At 40.2% G+C, this 26275-nt stretch overlaps 2 protein-coding genes across 5 annotated transcripts; one reads left to right on the top strand and one right to left on the bottom strand.

Moving 5' to 3' along the window:
• The first annotated feature begins 19 nt into the window (after positions 1-19).
• POLR3G (RNA polymerase III subunit G) lies at positions 20-12993 on the top strand. The gene is made up of 8 exons (XM_054986767.1): positions 20-562; positions 1932-2052; positions 4390-4519; positions 5505-5567; positions 8338-8388; positions 9339-9403; positions 10835-10954; positions 12599-12993. Exons 2-8 carry the CDS (start codon positions 1933-1935, stop codon positions 12683-12685), a joined length of 636 nt encoding a protein of 211 aa, XP_054842742.1. The 5' UTR covers positions 20-562; position 1932; the 3' UTR covers positions 12686-12993.
• LYSMD3 (LysM domain containing 3) lies at positions 1564-26275 on the bottom strand. Of its 4 annotated transcripts, none has more exons than XM_054986765.1 (4): positions 26126-26275; positions 24826-25104; positions 21953-22289; positions 1564-1700 (listed from the first exon to the last, which is right to left on the bottom strand). In XM_054986765.1, the coding sequence occupies exons 2-4, from the start codon at positions 25087-25089 to the stop codon at positions 1576-1578; spliced, it is 726 nt and encodes a 241-aa protein (XP_054842740.1). In that variant the 5' UTR covers positions 25090-25104; positions 26126-26275; the 3' UTR covers positions 1564-1575. The 4 variants fall into 4 exon arrangements, with proteins under 4 accessions (XP_054842740.1, XP_054842741.1, XP_054842739.1 ...); XM_054986766.1 differs by lacking the exon at positions 1564-1700 and adding an exon at positions 16256-17238; XM_054986764.1 differs by lacking the exon at positions 1564-1700 and having other exon boundaries at positions 21720-22289; positions 26183-26275.

Genomic DNA, 26275 nt, shown 5'->3' on the forward strand with positions numbered 1-26275 from the left:
GGCTGCACGTGGAGGCTGGGCTAGGCTCGGCTAGGCTGGCCGGAGAGAGCCATTAAGGCTTTCCGAGTGGCGAGAGGGCAGCGGGCGACGCGGGCCTCTCTTCGGGGCGCTGAGTTGGCTGCCTTGCTTTCTTTGAATGGGCATGCGTTGAAGTGACTGCAAAAAAGGAAGCAGGCTTTCTTTTTCTTTTTTACTTGAAAGCAGAAATGATTTTAATTGTTGTGGATGTTTCCAGCAGGGACAATTCTCCTGCGATTGGGGCCAGGCCGGGAGTGCTTTGAGTACTTGCACGCGAGGAGGAACAGTGGCTGGTTGTTCTGAAAGCTCTGCCAGGCAGAGAGGATTTCCAGCGGCGGGCTGGCCACAAGGGTGACTTGCGGCACCGATCGGTTTCTTTGGGCATTAACTTTTGTGCGCTGCAGCCCACTTTGCCAAATGCATATTTTTCACAATTGGAAGATATATGTAAAGGGGGGAGGGAAAGAGAAATTTAAACAGCGGAGCAAAATGGCCATGAAATATTGAAAGGCCTCTTCTATTTAAAGCTCTAATACTCAGGGAGGTAAGTAAGCATTTGGCTAAAGGTGAATCATCTGGGGGTGCAGGGTTTCTAAGGAGATCTGATGCCGAGTAGCAGACCAGCTGCCTTGAAGCTCTCTTCTTATGCTCAGTAAAGCAAAGATTGCAAAAAATGTCTTAACTCTCCAGTGTGCTCCGTGTGTGCTAGAGCTTTGCGCCACGAGTGGAAGGGGGGACAGTAAGAGCTGCAATCCAAAGCCTGCTGTTTGGGAAGCAAGACTGAACTCCTTAGGATTCATTTCTAAGTATGCGTAGAACTGACAGTAAATCCTTATTCAGAAGTGAAATCTGTTGGATTTAAGGGGTCCCCCCCCCATGTGATACTTACGGTGATAGGTTTAATAGAACAGGAATCCTGTGGCAGAACATCTATTCCAGCAAAAGCTTTCATGAGTCAGAACCCAGTTCATTAAACGCATGGGATGAAGTAAACTCTAATTTATGCATGGTAATGCTAGATGCCACTGGACTCCTGTTTAATTTTGCTGCAACAGACTAACATGGCTGCCCATCTGGAATTCCACTTAATAGGCATTTTCGCATTTACACACTTTGGTGTAAGCTCAAGTTGAACTTGGTGAGGCTTAGTGCCAAATAAACAAGCATAGAACTGAAGTGAATTTGATTGCATTACCAATCCAGTTATTTTTTCCCCATGTGTCATAACAGGAGCTCACATAATAACAAAACTTTTGAGTACTACTTGATGGCAAAGAGAGATTAGGACTGTGTGGTTTGGATAAAATAGGTTTCTTAAATTTCAGTGTCAGTTATTAATTAATTAGTAGGTGGAGAAACAACTATCCGTGCTGAAGCAATTCCCATGAAAAGTTATTTCTTCAGGCATTGTGAATGTCATGGAGTTGAAGAACTGGCTAAGAAATGGTTGTAATACAATCAATTAGCCTTTGAATTCTTTATTATTACGTCACACAAATAACATTGGACTTACATTAAAATTGTTGAATGTACAATTGTTTCCCTGCTCCTGGATTCTTAATACGTTGTGTGGCAGAAAATTCTTTCAATGAAATCGGTAGGTCTTGCAAGGAAGCTTGTTTGTCTGGTTCTTATTTTGTAGCCTTGCATGACAATTTGCATTGAGATGTCAAGTCTCCAAGCTGTTAGAAACATGAATTGTAAAAAGAAGCGAGTATATCAGACTTCGGTTCTTAAATGGTCTTTTTGCAAAGGGAATAATTGGCAATAAGGCATGTGTGTTTTCAAAACAATTTGTTATGGTAGTTTGTCATTAAAAACAGCCCTTTGTAGTTTTTTAGCTTTTTCATTCTTACAGCCCATTCTGCGCAACACAAATTATTAACTGAAGCATGTCATTTTCTGTAATTCAGGATGGCGAGGTCAGGCCGGGGGAGAGGGCGAACTGCCTTCACATTCGATGTTGGAGCCATTGGCTTTGCTAGAGGGGAAGCACTACCTGAAGCAGCATTCAAGCCTTCTGCCCTGTATCCTGTACGTATTTCTTAGAGACTCCTTTTCATCTCTGATGTGTTCAATATGGTTTGCATTTAAAAGGCTAAAAGGGTGTAACACATAAAATAAGAGTACTTGTGTGTGAAGCAGAGGAGGGGGAGCATTGGCTGCTGTTCTCTCTCGCCAGTGGCTTCAGCAATGGCAGTTGGAGGTGAGGGCAAGGGGTCCTTCAACTGGAAGTGTGCCCTGGCATGAGTGCCTGGCTGCTGTTCTGCCCCTCTGATGGTTTTTGCAATGGCAATAGTTCAATCATATCTCTCCATAATTAAAAGGGCTGGAGACTCTCCTCCAGGAAAGCAAGTATTTTGAAATATCTTGCACAGAGAGATAGCCTTAAGAACATGAGAGCTTCTTTCTCTTTAGGACTGTTGACCATGAATGGCAGGAAAAGCCATTTGGTACATAGTGTTTCATACGAGGATGTGACAAAAACTGCTTCCCTCTACCAGTGCAATGGGCAAGGATAAACTATTATACCGATACTCCTTCACCTGCTTAGTGTGATTCTGAGTTAAACTGGATACAAGACATGAAATTAGAGCTCAGAATTGTCTGCATTCTTTTTCAGTTGAGCTGTGCAGGACTTCTAATTTGACTGGGCAAAGCATCATTGTATCTCTTCTTCCTCCCATCTCCTCCAACTGAGTTAATAGCAGTGGAGGTGAGAGGGGATTTTAGAGGGGGGACCTAGCAGAAGAGGAATGGGGTAAATGTCTTAGCCTCCCTTTCATATTAGCAGGCCCACAGTGCTGGGCTTTGAAGGATTATTGTAAAAGTAAAACCATGGGCAGTCCAAATTGGGGATTCCCAGCTTCTATTAAAGGTGTGTTTTGGGAGGGACAAAAAGGATTTATCTTTCTGCTAATACCTTGCCTTATGGAGTACACACAATTCTAAGAGTAATTTGAGAAAAGAAGGTGAAGGAGAGCCTCTCTTAAACTGAGTTTAAGCTAAGATTTTAGTAACTGTAGACCTGTGAATATGCTAAAGAGCCAGTGTGATGCAATGGCAGTGGGAGACTAGGATCTGGGCAACCGAGATTCGATTTCTCGCTTCGCTGTGAAGCTCACTGGGTGACCTTGGGCCAGTTACCAACTCTCAGTCTAACCCGCCTCACAGGGTTTGTTGTGATGAAAAAACACAGGCAAAGAGAATGATGTAAGATGGCTTGAGAAGAAAGGTGTGGGATATAAATGAAGTAAAATAAATACATATAGATTATAGGTAGAAATGTCTGTCCTGGATGGCCCAAGCTAACCTGATCTCATCAGATCTCAGAAACTAAGCAGGGTCAGCACTGGTTAGTATTTGGTTGGGAGACCACCAAGGAAGCCCAGAGTTGCTATGCAAAGGCTGGCATTAACAAACCACCTCTGTTAGTCTCTTGCCTTGAAAACCTATAGGATTGCCATAAGTGGGCTGCAATTTGGTGGCACTTTACACATAGAGAAATGTTTAGCCCTACCTCAGAACTAGTTTCCAGGGTCCTTTATGGAAGGGGGGAACTGGAGGTCATATTGGTTTATATCTGTGGTGTGAACATGCCATCACGGCCTGCCTTCAGAGTTCTTCTGTTTTCAGTCTGCATTTTTCTTATCCCCCATCTCTGTTTTTTTTTTAAACTGAGATTATATCATTCCTTATCGTAGTGGCTCATGCCATTGAGGTTATATCATTCCTTATCGTAGGGGCTTGTGCCATTGAGCAAGCCGCTATTATGCACTTTAGAGGCTGTGATATTTTTTGACTTGCTGCTTTATTTATGGAGATTGCATATCCTTTTGAATTGTGGTTTCTGTAACTGCTTTGAGAAAGGGGCATCCGGAAACGGGAACCTCTTGCTGGCGAACCCGTCAGCAGTTACATAATGTATTTTGGAAGTATTATTGTTAAAAATTGATGTTCTGTGGAGTTAATTGTATCTCTACATGTTTTTGCAAGTCTTGAATTATTTATATCAGTGTTAGACCCTTGGTGGTCTCTCTTTGAATTTCTCACGCCTTTTTGAGATTGTTTCAATTTGCTTTTGCCTATGTGCAATGTAAATTATTCTGCTTACTCTGGTAGCAGGCTTATTTGGAGCTGGGATAGCTAACTGCTGCATATAGAGTAACACACAGAAATTGAATAAAGTTTTGTTGTTTCACTTTCCATATATTCGAGTTGTAGTATGTTTCACTGAATTTCAGTAAGCTGGTCACGGTTTGGTATTTAGTGAGATATGTTTTGTCTTCCTGCATGTTTGTTTTTGAACTACCTTTTTATATTGCTTTTGAACTGTCTTTTTATATTGAGAGTGTGCATAATTTTACACAGCCTACAGATTTCAAACCAGTACCACTAAAAGCTGGAGAAGATGAAGATTATCTTGTGGCCTTAAAACAAGAATTTAGGACCACAGTGAGAAATACACCCTATTTTGTATGCATAAAAAATGAAGATCAAGGTTGGTTCTATATGCTGTTTTATTTTGGAAGCAATATTTATGGAAATACTTGAGAGATGCGAATGTGCTGGTGTTGGTTCTGGGGCGCTCCCATGCCTTTCTGCTGTTGGGGAATTCCAGTGCATTACTTAGCTCGGTAAGGGTGGGGGATGGGTCTGACCTGCTCCAAGACACATGGATGCATTCACTACGTGACAATTTGTTTCAAGGCACATTTTCCTCTTCCCCTTTTAGAACACTGGCACACAGTTTGGGGAATCACTGCCTTAAATCATAAATATTCTGCATGGGGAAAGTTGAATATTCACTATAAGGGAGATTGTAGGAAAACGTATTGTCTTCTACACCACCCTATCGCACGTATCTTCTGCAGTAACTGTGCCTGGGATACAAAGTATGCATGATGTTGGGCATCTATGATCACTTTCCCTGACATGTAGTTTATCTGCAGGGGCCTCCAGTAAGGACTGGACCACTATAAAAAGGGGATTAACTTTTCCCTATGCACCATTTCCCCATCTGAAAATGTCCCCCCCCCCCCCGGCTTTCTTTTAGCCTTAGTAGAATGAGGAAAAGGCACAATATGAGCACCTGTCTCTCCCTCTTTTTTTTTTTTTTGCAGCATGGAGGATCATTGTTTATTGGGGAAATCGCATGGGGTATAAACTGGCCTTCAGCAGAGCCATTGCTGCAGTCAATATTACCCCCCCAGATGTTTTTTGGAGCTAAACTACATGCCGGGGGATCAAATCAGGAATTCCCCAACCCTATGTAGTTGGCCCTGAGTGGCATTGTCCTAATCTTGCAAAAGTGTTTGGTTACCTCCATAAGAATGTTATTCTTGAGGGCATTATAATATCACTAATACAGTAGGAGACTGTTTTTCGGGGGCGGAAATGTGACTTGCTTAGATAAAGATTCCAGTTCTCTAATGATACTTGCATAGATGTTTGGCCTTCAGGTTCAACAATGTATTGTCTTCTAGGAGTTGAAAGATACAGCAAAAAATATTTGCGGATAAATCAAGCCGACTTAGAATGGACCCCAGGTAAATATATATGTAAAAATTCCAAATCAGTGGTGGTTCTTAAAGCAATCCATTCTATTCTGTTCCAGGCCTGGTTGTGAGACTGGACTGGCTTTGGTTGCCCTAGTCGATGATCTACGCCAGTTGATAGGCAGGGAAATGTGGCCTTGTTAATTCTCCTTGGTCTCTCAGCAGTCTTTGATACCATCAATTAGGGTATCCTGGACCACCTTTTGGAGTTGTCACTGTTTCAGTCCTGTCTTGATGGCAGGTTTCAGAGTGTGATACTGCTCTGCCCCTTGGTCTCTTGCCTGTGGGGTTCCACAAGGTTCTCTCTTGTCCCTTTTGCTCTTAAACATATATATAAAGCTGCTGGGAAAGGTCTTCTGGAGATTTGGTCTTGAGTTTTCACCAATATGCAAATGAAAGCTCTATCTCACACTTCCAACAGATCCCAGGGAAGTTGTGGAAACCATTAACAGGTGCCTGGTGGCAGTTTAGAGATAGAAGAGGACTAAGAAGATGAAACCTGATCCCAACAAAACAAAGAGAAGATTTGACCCAGGGATCTCCTATTCTGGATGGTGTTGCACTCCCTGTAAAGGAGCAGTTTCGTTGCTTGAGGAAATTGCTAGCCTCAGGCCTCCTATTGGATAATCAGGTAGCGGTTGGGGCCAGGGGTGCCTTTCACCACCTTCAGCACTTCCTGAACAGGAATGATCTTGCCACTGAGATGCATACCCTGGTATCTAGATTAGATGGTTGCAATGTGCAGTACATGAGGCTGCCCTTGAAGACTGTCCAAAAGCTGCAGTTGATATAGAATGCTGTGGCCAGAGGTTTAACTAGAGTGGATCATAGTGACCATATCACTCCAGTCTTCTTCCATCTATAGTGGCTCCAAATTTCCTTCCAGGCCCAATGCAAGGTGGTGGTATAGACCTTTAAAACCCTGTACAACTTGGGACCAACATACTTTAAGGACCATCTTCTCTTATATGGATCTCCCCATCCACTCTGGTCATCTTTGGAGGCCTTGCTTTGTGTTCCTCCACCATCTGAGGCTTGATGGGTGGCAATACAAGAAAGGGCCCTCACATGGCACCAAAATGTTGGAACATCCTTTCCCAGGGAGATTTATCTGTCTCCCTCTGTTACTGTCTTTTGTCAGTAAGTGAAGACTTCTTCATTTTGTTTGCCACACCCCCAGTAAAATCTTATTGGCCCTCTTCCTTGTTGTGTATGTGTTTGTCTATATGTTTTTATTGTATTTATATACACATTTTAAATGTTATTTTAATGTTTTGATTATCTGCTGTTTACCAGCTTGGGGATCCTATTTGGATGGAAAGGTAGCATATAAATGTTTTAAATAAATTAAAATAAAATGGAAAGGGCTAGGTATCATGTATTAGGCAGTTTAGTCCATCTTAGGGATGCAGTAAGTTAGGCATAGATGAGAGGATCCAGGGAAAATCTTGAGACACCAGTTAACTTCATCTTCAGGGTCTGAATCAAGGGGTGACCAGACTGGGGAAGGGTACACTCTTCCAGAATCTTGTCAGCCTGTGAAGGCAATAGTGAAAGGATCAGAGATCCCAGTATTTAGTGAGGCTTTCCCAATTAAAATCACTTCATCTCTTTCACCAGGAGGAGAAACCTCCTGTCAGTTCTGTAATCCTGGGCATGAGTGGGTCATGGTAGTGATTCTTAAGAGAACTGAATCAGCTTAACTGTGAAAACTGATACACTTTTACAGTGTTTTACTTGTCAACAAAAAAAAGCTGTTTAACCCTTATACAAAAGAGACAAACTAATTATTGGTTGTTGAAATAAGGGGTCTGTGTGAATTTAAAAAGTGATGTGGGGGGCACATATCATCCCTTGAAAACTTGGGCTGCTATCAATACATCCACACAGCACCTTCAGCATGTTATCCAGCTTTCTTAATATCTACATCTAACTTTTATCGGCGACTTAACAACAAACGTTTATTGTACTATACCCTCAGCTAGCCAGCTGTTAAGGGGGCTGGTGAAGGTAGAGGAGTTGATACATAGCCCTGCCTGTCACAGTGACAAATTTATTTATTTAGGATATTTCTGTACTTCCTCTTCCAAGCCCTGCTTGAGACAGGACTCTGTAAGGCTATCTTTTAACAAAGGACCCTGAAATTGGAACCACACAAGTTAATACAGATGTGTTACCTCTCCAAGAGTTCAGAGCTCCAAGATTTTCCTGCTCCTTGATGTTGATTTGGTGAAGTGCCATGGCTTGCTCTAATTTTTACCTAGATGCACATTGTGTGGTTCGCTAGTATCATGGGAATGGAGGGGCCAATCCTCATGAAGGGGCTCCTTTGGCTTTATGCAGAGAAATCCTAACATATTGTGTAGGTCACAGAATGAGGGCTATAAGCTGAAATAAATGGCCTTAGACTGGAGTAACTCTGCATAGGATTGCACTGTAAAATGAACTAATCTGCAGTCTTCTGCACATTTACCTGAGAGTAAGCTCAGTCAAACATAGTGGGATTTACTTCAGAGTACAGATGCATTAGGTTTGTTAGGGGTGTCAAGGTAAGTTTTTCAGTTTCTGCATGTTCCTGCAGGCTTAACTTTAAATGTACATGTAGATCCATGTGGTATGACTATTCTTGTACTCAGATTGTTTGAAGAATCAGAGTTTGTGACAGCAATTAATAAAATGTCTTAGGCATAATTTCAGTTCCTGTATATCAGTTATTTTTAATAGAAACACTTTTAAATTAATGTAATTTTTTTTTACCAAGATTGGAGACAACTCCCAAGAGAGATGAAACCAAAGAAAAAAATTACAAAAGGTAACTGATGCTCATTATGCGGTACCTAACACTTTTTTTTTTACTGTTTAGAATTATGCTTATTTTATCTGAATCATTCTGATCAACATTCTGAGTTTTTTGGGCTGATGGGTAGTATAATTGTTCGGGGATTGGAGAGATTGGATGTTGGGTTGTTTTGTCTTAAATTCCTTGCTTATTTTTAAGATTCCTTTTAAATGTTTGCATTGTTAACTTTGAGTTGGTTCTGTTAAGTTTACAGAGTAATTCTGAAAAACCTTACTCTGTTGTGTAGCTTGGTACAAGCAAGGAGACAACACAAGGCAGGTTCTTAAGGGTTTATTCTTCTGTCCTTACAGCTTATGTTCTACTTTCTACTCCATCTCCTCCTGTTCAGCCCTTTTTCTTTCTGTATTGAAGGGTCTAGTCTACCTGGCAACAGGCTATCATCTCCTTAATGGGACAAGCTTCTAAGCATCATCAATGAAACTAACTGTAGCTATTAAAACACAGCAGTTTCACTGAAGCTTCTTTTCAAGATTAATATTGGTGAGCAAGTAGTCAAGAAAGTAATGCTGTACATTTTTGTGATGGATTATTGGACTAAAAAGCTAAAATGCCCCGTTTCTTGATCATGGGTCTTGTGGATCTGTTTTGCTAATCGTGGTGCTTCTCTCCAGTGCAATAAGCTTTTTCTTGCTGCAGGCTCTTTGAGCCAGAGGAAAGCTCCAGTTTGTGGGGTCCAGTAGGATCCAGCTTGATGGTTTTCCTCACAGGAATCTGCTGGAATAAGCGTATACTAAAGTGTTCTTCCAGGCATAGCTGGTCCTGGGATTTCCGCATAACGGCTTGGCTCTTACTATACCAGTGTCTTTCCGTTTTCCTTGTTTCAAAATGAAAAAGTGTTGTTCTGGCATAGTAAGTAAACTATGTTATATCCTTTAATTCTGAATAGGATTTTACTTCTGCAGGTGGAAAACTGAAAACAAAACCTGCTGTATCCAAGGCTAATGTGGATGTACTCAAAAAGTTAGAGGTAAGACCTACATACACAATGTATTTTTCTTTATTTAGCTTTCATTATGGAGTTATCATCTTTGTTGGGAGTATGTCTTTGGTGTGAACAGAGATGTCAGAAATAGATGATGCTTTATAAATCTCTAAAGACAAAAGAGAGGAGGACATTCTGAGGCCTTATTAGGGTTGGCAAATTCTGGCTGTGGGCAGGAGACCTCCTGCCCCTAGCAGACCCTTCCTATCACCATTCAGCTGGGCACTGGGAGAAAAATAATAGGGAAATTGTGTGTGTGCGTGTGTGCGCGCGCGCGCGCACTCTATTTTGACTTGACTTTGTGATTGGCTTGGAAGATGATTTCATGCTGTGATATGTATTAATACTATGGTGACATGAAAATCAAATAATCCTCTGGCATGAACAAATGTTGTGCATGCGATTTAAGGAGAGAGAGAGAGAGAGACTTGAAAACTGGAGTGCTATTACTGCTCTCCAAGCTACACCGTGCTGCCAAAAATGAAGGCAGACATTACTGTGTTACTGAAAATTTGAGGTTTTAAGCAACCTCTTGTTTGAAGAGACTGTATTAATTGACAAGTTGCTTTCAGATATAGAAGTGTTTGAGGTAGGTAGCTTTGAGTCTTGAAAGCTTATATCCTGAAAATCTTGCTGGTCTCTAAGGTGCCTTTGGACTCAAATCCTGCTAACAGAACAGAAAATGTCCTTATTTTCAAGTTATATATGTGTTCTTGCATACTTTTCTCATTCTTGACTAAGGGCAAAAAGAGAACCCAGTACCACAAATCAGTGTTAAGGATTATTCATCCCCCATATTGAAAATATCAACAATGTTACCTAGTAAGATTGAACTAAATTCCAGCCATGAAAAATTACATCATGCGGTATTCTTTAAGAACAGTTTGTTTTAAATACTTCCAACCTGCTTTTCTCCTGTGTTAAGTCTCAAGGTGGTATACAGTCAAAATCAGAAATTTACTATAAAACCAAAGACAAATCAACAATTACACAAGACCGCTAGACAGACGGCACCATTATCCACCCTCAAATGCCCTCCTGAAATGTTCAATTTTACATGCCTTCCTAAAAGCTGGAAGTGGTAGGTCCATTTCTAACAGCCTCAGGAGGGCTAATGCACAAAATAAGAGTTGCCACAGAAGAGGCTTGAAGTCAGACTGTGGCAAATCTCATGCAAGTAAAGGAGGAGTCAAGTAGGAGGAATGGCTTCAACGATCAGATGTGCTACACAGATTCATACTGAGGGAGAGAGCCATTTCAGTACAGGTGTCCAAGATGGTAAAAGGAAAGAACTCTTTGAATTGTTTCAGTCCTTTCCTTAGTTGGTTTATCAGCTGCAGAGCAGAACAACCAACCTCCAAAAACCTTCACTGAAAAAAACAATGACGTGATAGATACACTGCTTATATTGAACAGGAGTTGGAAAAGAAAAGTGATGGAGAAAAATCAGATGAAGAGGAAAAGGAGAAGGAAAGGGGGGAAGAAGAGGAAGAAGCAGAAGAGCCAGATGAATATGATGAAGAGGAGCATGAAGAGGTATTGTTAGTTTTATCAAGCAGATTATTTTTTACTCTTAACTAGTGGCAGTAGTGATAATGTCTCCTGACATCCCACCTGGTTGGAGCAGGCATAGTGAATTTGGCCCGCTCTAAATGTTTTCACAAGTGTTGTCTCCATTTCCCTCATTTGTAATCCAAGAGAGAGAATTACACTGATCAGAATATGGGTTGATTTTAAAGCGGCTCTTTCACTTTCTGTGTTGCATTGGCAACATTCAAAAGTGACAGAGATCAGAACTATTCTTTGTAATCCCTTCTGAAAACATTCTGTGGTTGTTTCCACAGACATTCCAATTTTGGCATTTAACTAGAGATAGTTTTTTTTAGTATCTTTGTTGTCTCCTGAATTGATCCAGTCTTTCCTAAACCTGGTTTCATATGATCACAGTCAAAGTGTGTTTGTATACCATGTGAAGGTGCACACATTTTGCAGGTTCCACCCAGATTGCCTCCATCTTTCTAGCCCCAGTTCCATGACGATGCCATTTCCCTTACTTATCAGCAGAGGACTTTTTCATGCTTCTTAAAAATCAGTAATTGATATATCACTATAGCATTAGGATGTAGTGGTATCAGTGACTAATTTTAAACTATAGTGAAATGTCAATTACCAGTATTTTATTTAAGCCCCCAAAGCCTTCTGGTTGCACGGGGTAAAATGGTGGCTGCAGGGGGGTTGGAGTAGGGTTGCCAAGTCCCTGGGGGTAAAAGCTGGAGATGGAGGCTCAATCGGCCCCTAGCACAACCCATTACTTCTGTGACGTTCCTGATGCGATGTGTAGGTGCACTTCGCCCCCACCACAACATTCCTGTACCTTTTCCTTCCCCGTCTGCCAGGTGAGTGCTGGGGGGGTGGAGGATCCCCCACCTCCACAGAGGATCTGGAAAGCCTAGGCTGGAGCAAGAAATGTGTGAGAAAAATTGCTGTATGACTGCTCAGTTGCAATTTCTTTGAGAACTCCAAAGAGAATCTCTGTGTGGAAGTAGCTTATGGCCCTTGTGTGGTTAGTCCAGATATGACTACTTGGAAATAAATTCCACCAACATCAATACAACTTACTTCCTAGTAGAACATTTTTAGGATTATGGTGCATGTTGAGTTCGATCAAAAAAGGTTATGGTGAGCTTGAAAGAGGAAGAATCAATGTTAGCAAGTCCAAAATGTTGTTCGAATGGGGCCATTGTAACATGGTAGACAATTATTTAGTCAGTCAAAGTTATAGCACAATTAATCTTGCATTTATAATTTTGTATCCCATCTGAGTGCATCAGATATTCTTACAATTAAAGGTATTCCTATCCGTTTCAGTTTCTTCTTGCATGCTCTGTTTACCCTATAAATAAATATTTGCAGTTTTTAAAAAATTAAACCAAAATTATACATCCTTTATAAAATTCAGGAAGGCTGTATTGTGATTGTAAATCAACTTTATTATAAGATTATCATTTGATTCAGAAACTTGGTAAGATTGAATAACTCATCTTTGTTTTTTCTTGGGGTAATAGGATGTGCACATATTTACCATGGCTGTGATTCTGATTTTGCTTTCATTAAGTTTGAATTGCCTTATTTTTGGCCATGCTAGTAATGATTGACAATAACTTCTCTCTTTTTCTTTAGGAGAATGACTACATTTCTTCATATTTTGAAGATGGAGATGACTACGGAGCTGGCAGTGATGACAACATGGATGAAGCCACTTACTAATTCTACTTTAATTATTGCATATACTTCCACTGCAAAAAGTTATGACAGGAAGTGTAACCTTGGAAGACGGGGTTATCTCTTTGGTCAGGTTATCTTGTTGCAATATGTGAATGTAATAGCCCAATATTCCTAGCTCCCTTTGTGAGCAGTTAAGTTTTATGGCATAGAAAAGTGCACTGGCAGAGCAATGGAGGTAGTCAGATTGGCATTACTCACAGTAATATGAATTATTTTATGGAAATGTTATGTTATTTAGCACTGATCTGCCCTGTGCAGAATTCAGTTTTATTTTAGGCATTGGTGATGAAATCATGGGAATGGGGGGGTGTGCGGGGAGTGGAGAGACACCTGTGCATTTTGACTTAAGAACATTCTTCTTAGGCACAATTGCCATTATGTGCATTAAAAGCTCAGTTCCAGCCTTTTATATAATATAATAAAACTATTAACTAATCACAGAATCTGAGGTGACTATGTGATCATAAACTATTCTGGCTTATTTCTGATTTTTAAAAAAAAATCTGTATTTCATTGAGTATGTTTGTTTGTTGTATTTTTAAAGAAATCTTGGTCCATTCAAAAGGCTTGGATCAAGTAGTATTACTTGAAACAAAGCCCAATGAAACAGACTATTTGCACTAGTTGCGCTGGCTCCCCGTGGAATTCTGGATTAGGTTCAAGGTTCTGGTACTGACCTTTAAAGCCCTTAGTGGACTGGGACCACCTCTCGCCATATGTTCCCCGGAGAGCCCTTTGTTCGGCAGATCTGCTGGTGGTCCCCAGCCCCAGGGAGGTCCGTCTCGCCTCAACCAGGGCCAGGGCTTTTCTAGCCCTGGCTCCAACCTGGAGGAACTCTGTCTGTAGAGACTTGGACCTGGCAGGATTTACTGTCTTTCTGCTGGACCTGCAAGACGGAGTTGTTCCATCAGGCATACAGTGGTTGAGATGAACATACTCCCCCCTCCCCCACCAGGGGGATATGATCCCCCCTGATCTGCTGAAATATTAAACAGCTTGCCACCTGCCCCCGTGGTTTTATGTATATAGAGGGATTGTGCAATATGAATGCTGCAATGTTCTTATTGTGTTTTAATTATGCTGCTGTTTTATACTTTTCCTGTAATCTGCTCTGAGCCTGGTTCTCAGGGAGAGCAGAATACATATGTAATAAAATAAATACATTTTGCTATTTAGTTACTGGACACTGAATCAGACCACAGATAGGCTGAGCTGATTTGATCTTGGCCAGTAAAAGTAGCTGAAGCACACAAGTCTTAACAGTGCTTCCAGGAAACACTGAAGCTCACCACTGGGCAAGGGTCCAGGGAAATCATCCTGTGCTTGTGGAGCAGTCTTTCTACCTGCCTTTTGTGTATGCATTATAGGACTAAAAATGTCCAAGGTTCTAGATGCAGCTACTGGTCCTCTGAAGGCAGTGGCAAAATGGAAATGCTTCTGGATTTCAAACAGGATCCCAGTAAACATACAGTCTGTAGGGTCCAAGGCATTTCAACTCGTTTTAGCACCTTAAATTCTACCTGAAAAGTTTTAGGGAGCTATTATAAACCACTTTTCTAACAGTCTTCTGCTGCCCCAGCAACAAATTAAGAGACTAAGACTGCAATCCTAAGCAGAGTTGACCCTCTGAGTCCATGAACGTCAATGAACTTACAAGGGTAACTGTTAAGGATTGCACTGTAAGGAGTAAATTATGCTGACTGTATTCTATATACAGCAATTACTCTAGTTTGCGTGGATGTGAGGCACATTGAATAGGCAACTGCCTTGTCACTTTTTAAAGCCAGAGCACATGGACCTTTGCTTACATCTCCCTTTTAATCAAGAAAAAGCAGTTTATTCATAAATGACCTGCAACAGGCAGTAGCCAGTAAGGTAGTGAAGAAATTGTTCAGGATGGTGAAAACACAAGGGATTGTGTGTAGGCACTCCAACAGGAAAAAGATAACAGGGAGGCAACATGATAGCAATCTATATAGTTATGCATAGTGCAGAGGAAGCAGATAAAAAACTTTTATTCCCATTCCACAATACAAGCAGTTGAGATTGCCCTAAGAAACTGATCTACAACAGACTGGATAAAAAAATGGTACTACTTCACGCAATGGTGACTTGTAGAACTCAATGCCACACTGTGGTGGCAGTGAGTGGCTTAGATTTAAAAGAGGATTTGACAGATTTGTGTGGGGTAGGCTTATTGGCAATTAGCTGTGATAGCCAAATGGGACCTCTGGCAGTAAAGGCATTCAGGCTCTAAAACCAGACGCTAGAGGTGAGAGCTGTTGTTGGAGGGCCATGCTTCTGGACTTCCCCCTGGCACCTGACTGGCTGCTGTCAGAAAGATGATACTGGACCAAATGGCTACTTCATTATCAAGGTTTTCACATGTTGATGTAACAATACTTAATAAATCCCGTACACTCTCATTTTCTTTAATGATGGTGGGAATTGTCCTAAATGCAGTGTCAAATGAACATTATTCCCTTCTCACAGGAGGAAGCTAAACTGATAAAATTGGGATTCCCAATTATAATCCGTCATCTAAAAATAGCCCTTCCATAGTGGCAACAGCATTTTGTTGGATATTAGCCACTACTTTTTATTTTATTGGTAACAAAATGATTTGCAGCTCAGATTAATATGAATTTTAAAATAGCTTTGCTTCTTCACTGAACCAGAATTGGTTGTAGAGCAAATTGCTAGACTGTTAAACTCACAGGAAGGATACTACATTATCTTTATTCCTTGTAGAGTACAGAACATACTTTGTGCTACATAAACTGTACCAGTAACAAGTTCAGAGATAAGATAATTTAATGTTATAACTGGTCTTTTGGTCTGCATAATTCTGTAGTTGTGCCATTTGAAAAAGCTAGTTTTTTCAATATTATGTAATAACAGTTACGCTGAAGTGTTTTTCCCCTACTCTATTTTGGTTTTATTTTTATATGATGCTAAATACTAAGAGCATCTCAAATATATGGGATTTGTTTTACAACAAAGATGATCCCGCCCCCCTTCCCAAGTAAGACAGGCATGGGTATGTGGTAGGGGGGGCTTGCATGGAGCTTCTATAGATGTAGTGTCCCCAGCCACTGAACATTATTGTTTCCTAGGTGATGCCAGCATTTGACAATAGTGGTATTATACAGATCAGCAAACTGCCTTCTGGCGTTAATGGAGGGATTTCTTTAGCTAAGGTATATAGATTGCAAAGCCAATGTCAAAATAACTGGGTGGTTTGTCAAACACTTAAGATTCACACAGGTATAAACCCAGTGCTCTGTTAAGCATGTGATGCTTCAGATAGCTTCAGTTCACTATACCTGAAACTCCTGAATTTCAAAAGTCAGTTGTCCAAAAGCAGTTTGTGAACTTTGATGATAGCTTTGCAATTTAAATGAGGTGGGGGGGGGATAGAACAATCCAACTGAGCGTGTGCAAGCCTTATAAACATGAAGTCACTCTTTAATATTGAACCACTGCTCGAGGAAAATGTAAATCAAAAGCAAGGCATATATACATGCCAGTTAAATTACTCTAAGCGCTGAATATTTGAAAAAATATTTTATTACAATTTGTACTTTTTTGAGATTTACAATTTTAAAAGATATTCTTGCCATAAGCATTTTACAAATTTTGAAATTTATAAAAGATTTAAATATGCACAGAAGACTTGCAATAGCGGTCCACAGAATAATCAATTTAAATATAAGATTTACTTATTTTATCTGTTTCTATGGAGTAGTATACTCAGATTAATAGCTGACTTCCTAATCAACCACGTGTAATATCCAGCAATCATATCCTAAATACTTCTCCATCTGTTTCAATGGAACTTCATGAGCTTTTACAGGAATATGTGTTTAAGAAGTTTAACAATTCCATTTTTTTTCTAATTATAAGTTTTTACTTCAAAATCACTCCTAGCCAAATCAGACTATTCAGAAGAGAGGTAATGAGGTTATCTTTGTAATTCTTGCCAAATAAATGATTCATCAGACACAATGATTGTCTCCTAGTTCACCACAGAATATTTTGGAAAACAGCAGTATGTACAGCAGTGTCCCATATTAAAAGAAAGCAAATGCAGCTAATGGAGTTTATCTTAACATGTCACTGCAAACACAGAGTAAAAGCAATTTTAGAAAAATATTAAGAATAGATATTAATCATTAAAACAGGTCTGAAAACATGTCCTTCCACTCTGCCCCAAAAGCTCTCTGGAATGGTTCTGGTTTGTAGCCTAGTTGGAAAACTAGGAGGGTTGGAGCCTCCAAGACCTCTTCTGGGAAGCTGTGCAAGAGGCATGGAGGGGCCAGTGAAAGGGCTTGAGCTCAAACCGTAGCCAAACATTACTTGACAAGGAAGGAGGTACAGACAAACCCTACTAGGATGAATGAAGCTTCCACACGGGAACATGCAGGGAGAAAGTCCTTCAAGTATGTGGTCTCCAGGTCATAAAGGGCTTGAACGGTAAAGTATTACAACTAGCATGCCATTCTTGAGGGTCACTTGACTTGACTTTTGAGGGTCTGCAGGAAAGTGTAGAAAAGAGGAGCCAAGAAACATCGATTCTCTGTATCCAATCCAATGTCTTTTTAAAACACACCATAATAATTCAGAAGATATCTTCTCCATGCCATCCTCTTTTCCCCCCAAAATACAATGGATTTAAATTTTATTAGTAAGGCACAGACTCTTGAGCTATGATAAAAAATGGAAAACTCTAGTTTTTGCTATATGGCACTACACTGAACTAACATGATATCCTGTACACTTTGCTGTTACTGTACATTTGTCTTTTGAATACCTTAATTTAATCTGTTACAAAAATAATAGAAAAGCAAGATCTCTTTATAAGTGGGATATAACAAGCACATCTGCCCTGCTGCCTCAAAGACAACTCCAGAATAAGTGGTTTACAGTACAATCCTAAGCAGTTATACCCTAAGTCCACTGAAGTCAATGAGCTTAGAAGGATATTACTCTCTTTAGGATTGCACTAGTAAATTGTCATTTTCCTCTGCAGCTTAGGAAATTTTTCTTGCCAAATGGCTTTGCCTAGTGTTCTACTTCTCCCATCATCAGGCTGGAAAGAATTTGTTTTTCAAAAATTATTTCCAATATGCAGTGCTCTTTCTACAGCTTTGCACTCCTGTTCTTTAATTTCTTCCATAAAGGTTATCTTGAGCGCAAATAATTATGTGCATTGAAAGACTGTACATTTTTTTTAAAATTTAATAAGTGGGGGAATACACATTCAATGTGCTTCCAAGAGTTGGCAAATTTCTTTTTAAAATAACACTGATTAGCAGGAAAGAAGAAAGCTTAGTGGGAAAGGCAACAAAAGTTTCTTTTCAAGCACTCTGCCACTAACTGATGAGCCAAATTTGGTACAGTCAGGTTTCTGCAGGCTAAAGGCCAACATCAACATCTTGCTGGTCCTACATTTGTAGTTCTTGTTCCTGTCCAGCAGTGTACATTTGTATGACCAGTTCTTCCAGAATGTGGATGCAGATGTACACCTGAATAGAAAATCAATGAAAACAATGCTGGGCAAACAGCCATCTGCTCCAGATGTACATCCAACGTGCCTTCATGTTTCCTAATCTATGAAGTTATATGTACACAAAAGCCTGCTTCTATGTACAGATACGTGTTTTCAAAACCATGGTGAAAGATTCAGTAGTTGCACTCTCCTCCTCAGCACTAGCCCAGAAAAAATATTACATTAACTTAGAAGGGTACCTCCACATAAAGTAGTGCAGGTATGGGCTATGATTCCTTAAGAAAAATTAAAGTAGTGAACTTAGTAGAGGCTTCCATCTACAGAGATGTCAAGAACATTTCTTGCAAGATTTTCACACAAGATTTCAAGGACACTTAAAAAGGAACAAAATATGCATGGCTACTACCACTGCAAGGGACTTTACAATGCACCTAGTGCTGCTCCACACCACAACCAAAGCAACTTAGAACCAAAAGGACTACACAGGAAACTTTGGAAATGATGAGGCATCCCTAGATCTAAATAGTTAGCATGACTGACATTTTGAAAGCTAGCATGTATTCTTTATACCAAACACACGGGAAAACAGTCTTGTACACATCTATTTTAAGCTTCCTCAAAGTAATACTTTAAAGGAAATCAGTGCTGCCCACACATTGCAATTGTTAAAATGTGATTGCAAACACTTTTAGCTAGCAATATATATTTCACACTTTCACTCATCTGTGTCTGTTTTACATGACTATATATGGCCCAGAAATGTCATGCTGAGCCCTAATCCAAAAAAGCACACATTAGAAAGCATTTAGAAAATAATTATAGTAGCACAAAAGGGGATGGTTCTACTGTCCAAAATAAAAGAAGCCACTGTATATGTGCAGAGAACTCTAGATGGGGAATATGTGTCGATTTTTAAGACTTCCAAGTGGCCTTGTTTTAGATTAAACTTAAATGGGGAGGTTTAATCAAGGCATTCTTAAATCTGTCTAGTAGAACACATTCAATCTAGCAAAAGATTTAAGTATTTTCACAAGATAAACTCTGTATGAGTTAAGAAAAAGATCATTTTATTTTCAATTACTTGTACTTCTTTACCTGTGATGTGTTTCTCAGGCTTTTGTGGTAGAGTTACTAGTACAGTAAACTCTTTGCTATCCAGCAGCCATGGAGAATGGGTGTTGCCAGTTAATCAAGCTTTACTCCAATAATTGCAAAACTTTTCTTCATATGCAAAAATTAGACAAAACATTAAAACAACACCTCTGCCATTTATAAAAAGCAAACAAGACACTGTAACAAACTAGCTTGATCTTACTTTACTCCCCAATATCACGTACGGGAAGCAGCCCCTAAGAGACTTCCAGAGAGGCTAAGACTAGCTTGCCCAGCAAGCCCTATTCATAGGTCATCTTGGGGCACCTCAGCTGCTGGCTGGCCAGCCCTACTGCACTCCAAGCATCCCAAAGGGTGCTGGATTTTCAGCCACCCTTGCCATGAGCAGGAGCTTTAGAGTCAACTGGGCCTCCCCTCTCCAATGACTGCTAAGCACAGGGAGGATTTTCTGCCCCCAAACATATTGCTAGCCATAAGTGTATAATCTTGACTTCTGCAACTGCCTGAAACAGATGACAATCAATATTTTTGGTTAGCTGAAGGAGGATTTTTTTTGCCATCTATGACAGATACCAGTTAACACACTTGTCCAGAGAGCAAGGTTTTTACTCTAATTTTTTTTTCACTGGAAGCTAATATGCCATCACAAGGCACTTTCCCCATTTCATAGTTTAGTAAGCACTTAAGAACAGAATGGATTTTCCTTGTGGCTAGATAAAGACAGTATAAAGGAATTGTTAGTTGATGGCAACATTTTAATCATACTTTCAGTGAACTATGGGCAACTACTTCATGAAAGCTAGTGGAGGAGTTTGGCAAATCACCACCAGTATAAACATCTGCATTTACCCACTTTAGGCAGTTTGATATTTCTGGAGTAGCAGCAAAAACAAGACTTTGATTTTTTAAAAAAATATAGAAATCTTGAAAAGAAATGAAAAAAATTATATTGTAATTACATTTAACCTGAAGTAGGATATAGCTACACATAATGCCATACATCATTTTCATGAAGACTTACTTCCAGAAACTTAAGTAGTTTCTTTGATCCCAATAGAGAAGCAATGATACCAAATCCACTAGCTTATCTCCAGATCAGCTACTTACCAGTGGTAAATTGGAAAGAAGTATAGATAGGAGGACCACAATGCAATAGGTCCAGTTGTAACTCATGCTATCACACCTATAGTAGGAAGGCTCTCCTATAAAAGTGAGCAAGTGGGTAACAGCTGAGAAGTCCTGGGCTTGGGTAATATTCAGCCATTACTCCTTCACAACTGGTTTCATATTTGATTTTTTTGAAGTGATGCTCTTAAATCTCAAAGACCAGTTTTATAATCACAGGATTTACTTTGAAAACAGCAATTTTTATGCCCAGTAAAATCTGCCTGTACAGACAACATCCAAATTTATATTGTTGACTACCTGGAGGACTAACTACATTATACACACTTAAATGTGAGCTCCAACATCTTTTTTTTTAAGTGGGAAGAGAGAAAGATTGCTACTAGTTCTCATCAAAGCTTGCTCTCTCCTCCCATTAGAATTCTTCAAATGGGAACAATTTCCTTTCCTATCTTTTATTTTTCAAAAACCAACAGCACAAGAGAACTATCTGTATGCAATGTGGAGTCAGCACCTATGAATCATTGGTCTCTTCATGATATAGTACTCTTAATAGCCTGGTCAACATATACTACACAGTAGTAACACAGAGCACTGCATTTCTTGAGCAAGGCTGACACCAAATATTTTTAATCCCTGACTATATGGTGTTTACTGTACTCATAATGATGTCTTTTTAATATTATAGTATATGTAACTCAAGTACATTCATTTAAAATAGATCCAGTCCCATTAATTTCAGTGGGAATGCAGCAGCTTAAATCCAAGTATTTTGGCTTGACCAAGCATTTCTGGTTCAGGCAGTTGTGTTTTTAATAGTGATGTCACACTGAACTTGATGACAATCTTTCGGTTGAACTCTTATCTAATGTAATTTTATTCCTTTCCTCCAAGGAGCACGAAGCAGTATCCATGGTTCCCCCCATCCCTCATTTTATCCTCACATCCCTGTGAGGTAGGTGAGGCTGAGTGTGACTGGCCCAAGGTCGCCTGGCAAGTTTCATGGAAGAATGGGGATTTGAACCCAGATAGCCCTAGTCCTAGTTTCACACTCTAAACACTACACCACACCGGATCTGGAAAAGATAACTTCTATCATATATTCAATGAGGTAACAAATTACCTTCTTATTAAATTCCACCACAAATAAAAGCTACTTTTCAACTCCAAATGGCGTCTGTTTCTTTTCTCTTTTGTGAAATAGGCTGAATAGATGCCCAAGAATTTAGAATGTAAAGCCAAAAGCAAAAAACTCTTCAGTCTTCATGAAGTTTGATGATTTATTTCATTTTCTAGTGCTTTTAGTTAAGGTGGTGCTATCACTTGGGAATATTCCACTGTGGAATGGTGACTGACATCCACCTTAACTAAAACTTCATAGTATAAAAGATAAAAAACAGGTGTCACTATGCCCACCACTACCATTATCACTACTGCTGTCCACCATCCTATTCCCCAGTCTGCTCCATAGTAAGGATCTTTCCGTTTGATAGGTTTACCTTCTGTTTCAAAGCTTGGCTGTTGAGTTGATAAGGCCGAAACAACTTCATTAAGATTCTCTCTTTTTGTAGCATTACATTTCACTATTTGTTCTATATCACGATCCACTACTTTCAAGAAGTTACCAACAGTCTCAGTGGTGTTTTCAAGAACTTGGGTTGCATCTGGGTAATCAGCAGAGTATGAAGTAGAGGCAGATCTTGAAACCTGCCTGCTTTTTGGAAAGCAGTGTGTCTCAGTCAATACGCTGAACTTCTTCACTGGAATTTTAATAGATCTTAGTGCAAAGAAGTCCTGATCTGTGATAAGGTTATTCAGCCTTTTGATATCTGCCACCTGAAATACAATTGTTTAAGAAATTGTTAATGAAATGAATAACCACTTGAATGACTAGTATTCATTCTAGGTTAAAATTGGGGTTAACTTGGGGAAAAAGTTTAAAGTCATTAATTAAAACAATGTGTTGTTTTTAATCAATGGCAGTATTCGCAGTAGTATAAAATACATGGTGTAAAAGGAATATCATACAACAGGATATATTTTAGTAAGATATATATTACAGCTCATGTGGGAAGCAGCTGTTCAGATAATAACATTAATATAATAACAGTCGATTTATATACTGCCCTTCAGGATGACTTAACACCCACTGAGTGGTTTACAAAGTAGATCATTATTATCCCAACAACAAAACACCCTGTGAGGTGGATGGGCTGAGAGAGCTCCAGAGAGCCGTGACTAGCCCAAGGTCACCCAGCTGGCTTCAAGTGAAGGAGTGGGGAATCAATCCGGGCTCTCCAGATTAGAGTCCCGCGCTCTTAACCACTACACCAAACTGGCTCTCCCGATTCCCAGAACTCTCCCTCCTACAAAGTTGGAATGTGTGTATGCAGCACATGCAGCCTTTTTTGTCATCACAGGAAGGAGAAAGGGCCTCTCCCTCAAAGGAATATGAATAGCTTCAGGAAGGAGCTGTTATCTTCCAGTGATTACTGGAGAGGGGAACAGAAGATTAGGGAAGATTTGTGATGTCTTACAACTACGCTTACAACACCATTCCTGTATCAAAAGCATTCCACACACACTCATATTTTGATGCAATTACATGCAATGGCTCATTCACATGTAATATTAGGTTTTCAAAAGCAACTGTATTTAACAGTGACTAGGTGTGTGGAACACTTTCACCAATGACTACTTTACCCATGGTGCACATCATGCCACTCTAAGTAACCTTAACTCAGTTCTTTGAACAGAAATCAGAAAAAAAATTCTGCAAAATAATACAGTGAATTTAAAAATATTGTTCCCATGACTTTACATATCTACTCACAGATATAATTTTATTCCGAGTACTGATGGCAAGCATGTAGAATGTGGCCAGGAACCTAAAGATACAGGTATTTTAGATGTACTCAAGGATGTTCTCTAAGCAAGAACAACAGGTTTTGAGTCTGGCATCACCTTAGAGACTTAAGATTTTCAGGGTGTAAGCTTTTGAGAGTCAGAGTTCTCTTATTTCCTAGCATCTGAAGAAGGGATTTCTGACTCTCAAAAGCTAACAGCCTGAAAATCTTGTTGGTCTCTAAGGCGCCACTGGACTCATTGCTGTTAGAAAGAAGACCCACACACACATGCTGTATTATAAACCAATTTTGAAATCCCACTCCATTTCCAAAGTAGTTGTGATTAAAGGAGGAGGGCTTTTGTTTAGAAACGCAGGTCAAAAGTTCTTGTTTCTTCACACTTCACTATCAATAAAAGGCTTAAACTATATTACACAGAAAGGCATGTGGCTCTAACTTCGGATGCTAAAGGCCTCTTTCTATTGCAGCAGGGAGGGGATGTTTAATCCTTTCACTGCTCCCACTGGCTTCCAAGAAGCTCTGCCAAACCATGGAAACTGCAGGGGAAGAGCTGCTGGGAAGGTGACGGCGTTCAGTATGGCATAAAGTAAAAGGGTTGAAATTCCTTCGTCTTCTAGTTATGCTTATTGTGTATATGTTTGACTTTATTATCTAAAATAAATAAATAAACAATGTTTAAAAGAAATAAATTCCTTCTCCTCCCCACACACACAGTTTCTCCACCTCTGATTTCCCCACAGGAAAAACCTTTTTCATAGTTAAAAGGCTCAGCTGACTTAATGTTACAAGCATTTGCACAGGGCATATGATCTGGACCCAATAAGAAAGGGTTACTGAAAACAGAAATTAACTAGGAGTCATTTTGACAAAATTATTCTGTTTATTTAGGCATGTACCAATTTGGTTGTCTTGGAGTCCCTAAGATTCATCTCGGGTAGAATCCATTACCTACATCCAATTTATTTGTGTCAAGTAATCACTTAATCACATATAAATATTTTAAAGTTTTTGCTTCATTACCACTAACTATCCTTTGGATCCTCTTGTGAAAGCACCATAAAATAAAGCTACACATTAGGGGGTGGGGGTAGAGAGTGCCCTCAAGTCATAGCAGACTTAAGGCAACCCCTGGCGGGGTTTTCGTGCAAGAGGCTAACAGAGGTGGTTTGCCAGTTCCTGGCTCTGTAACCCTGGTCTTTGTTAGAAGTCTCCCATCCAATTACTAACCAAGGCCAAACCTGCTTAGCTTCTGAGATTGACAAGATCAGGCTCACCTGGGCTATCCAGGTCAGGGCAGAATTGAAAACTGGACAATACTTCAATGCATTCTTAAATTTGGCCTAGCTATGTTAAAACACTACATGCAACACATCCCAGATTATGCCAAATAACATTTTTGAACTGCTTCCATGGCACAAATCATTTAACAGTCTTTAATAATAAGCATTTCAAAGCTTTTCACATTTATATTTCCTCCAAATGAAATTTACTGCATACGGACTTACTGAACAACAATACTGAAGAGCTATTGCATTTAAAGTGTCTCCTTCCTGTATATCCTTTGTTATAAATATAACATCATCTATTCTCTCTCGTGATGTATTTTGACGGACTTTCTCCCTTCCTCTGGGTCGCAGTTCATACACCTCTGTTTCATCTTCCAAGACATCACTGTCAGAACTGATACCATTCCCAAATGGATGTCCATGGTTATCCACTGTAGGCTGCATTACAGCTGGAAGTTGAAAGCTTTGGCTTTTCCCTGCCATTTTGTCAGGAAAAGTCTAACAATATAAGGAAAAGAAAAATAGGCCAATTACTCATAAACATCATTTCAAATTAATTTACATGCAATGCCTGTTAAGTATGAAAAATATTGGAAGCACCCTTTCAATGCCCAAATCTATTCACTCCCTTAATGATTTGAAAAGAGTAAATGCTTCATCTTAATTTTTTAAAGTGACACATTCAAGCTACAGCATCCACACACACACACAAAACCAGGCAGCCACTGGGAACAGTAATGTCTGGTTGTAAAGTAAAAGAGCAATCTAGCAATCCTATTTGGGGAAAAAAGGAAAATATTTTTTTAGTAGGTCAGTCAGTCATCAACAGCATTCAGCTTGAAATTCATTAATCTGATTCTGAGGAACCAGTTTAAAAAAAAAAAACCCTTCCAAAGTTGGGAAACCTGCTAGCCAACAGGCTCCTGATTAAATCACCAGCTCACTGTCCCACGCAGCTCTCAACCACCTCTATCAACATGAGTTGGATGCAACTGCATCAAGGACTCCCTTCAACTATGCTTTATTTCACAAAATCTTTTTTTCTCAAAACACCACCAACAATAACCCCTAGTAGGAGCAACTAACGCCCACAAGCATCTTAGGCTCATAACTACAAGATCCAATGATTCAAAGGCAACAGCTTGGGCCTGAGTTCAAGTCCAACAATCACCACAGGCATAGTGTCGTTCCGATCACTCAACCTACGTCCCCCGCCAATGAAGAGAAGGGCCAAGGTAACGACTTAGGGTGGCCCACTTTCTGCCTTGCTTGTCACATTTTAAGAGGAAGAGGAGCCAGAGAGATGCTTGCCGGTCCTCAGGATGCTGAGCCCAACAAAGAGCCTGGAGCAGGAGAGACTGACCCTTGGTCCTCCCTTCGGAGGCCCTTACTCCCTCTCCGCAGCCCACTTAAGGGGAGTGAAGGCCAAGGACAAAACCATCCCCTCACTCTAGCCGCCAGCGCGGCGCGGGGAAGAGGCCGTCTTCGGTTGGTACCCCAGCGACAGCCCGCCGCCTACCCTGAGAAGCTTCCCTCCGGACCCGAGCGGCGGCGGGAAAGCCTGCCTTGGCGGTACCTGCCCCTCTCCCGGGAAGTGTCATAGCAATGGCCGCCTCCATGCCACCTCTGCACCGGGCTCCACTGTGACAGGCCAGGCCCGGACCGCACG

The sequence above is a fragment of the Eublepharis macularius genome, chromosome 8, assembly GCF_028583425.1.
Source record: "Eublepharis macularius isolate TG4126 chromosome 8, MPM_Emac_v1.0, whole genome shotgun sequence".
NCBI lineage: Eukaryota > Metazoa > Chordata > Lepidosauria > Squamata > Eublepharidae > Eublepharis > Eublepharis macularius.

Coding starts and splice junctions, on each gene's coding strand:
- POLR3G (XM_054986767.1), top strand. CDS start 1,933: ATGGCGAGGTCAGGCCGGGGGAGAGGGCGAACTGCCTTCACATTCGAT. Junction 9,404..10,834: donor ATGTACTCAAAAAGTTAGAG/GTAAGACCTACA, acceptor TATATTGAACAG/GAGTTGGAAAAGAAAAGTGA. Junction 10,955..12,598: donor ATGAAGAGGAGCATGAAGAG/GTATTGTTAGTT, acceptor CTTTTTCTTTAG/GAGAATGACTACATTTCTTC.
- LYSMD3 (XM_054986764.1), bottom strand. CDS start 25,089: ATGGCAGGGAAAAGCCAAAGCTTTCAACTTCCAGCTGTAATGCAGCCT. Junction 22,290..24,825: donor CTCTTCAGTATTGTTGTTCA/GTAAGTCCGTAT, acceptor ATTGTATTTCAG/GTGGCAGATATCAAAAGGCT.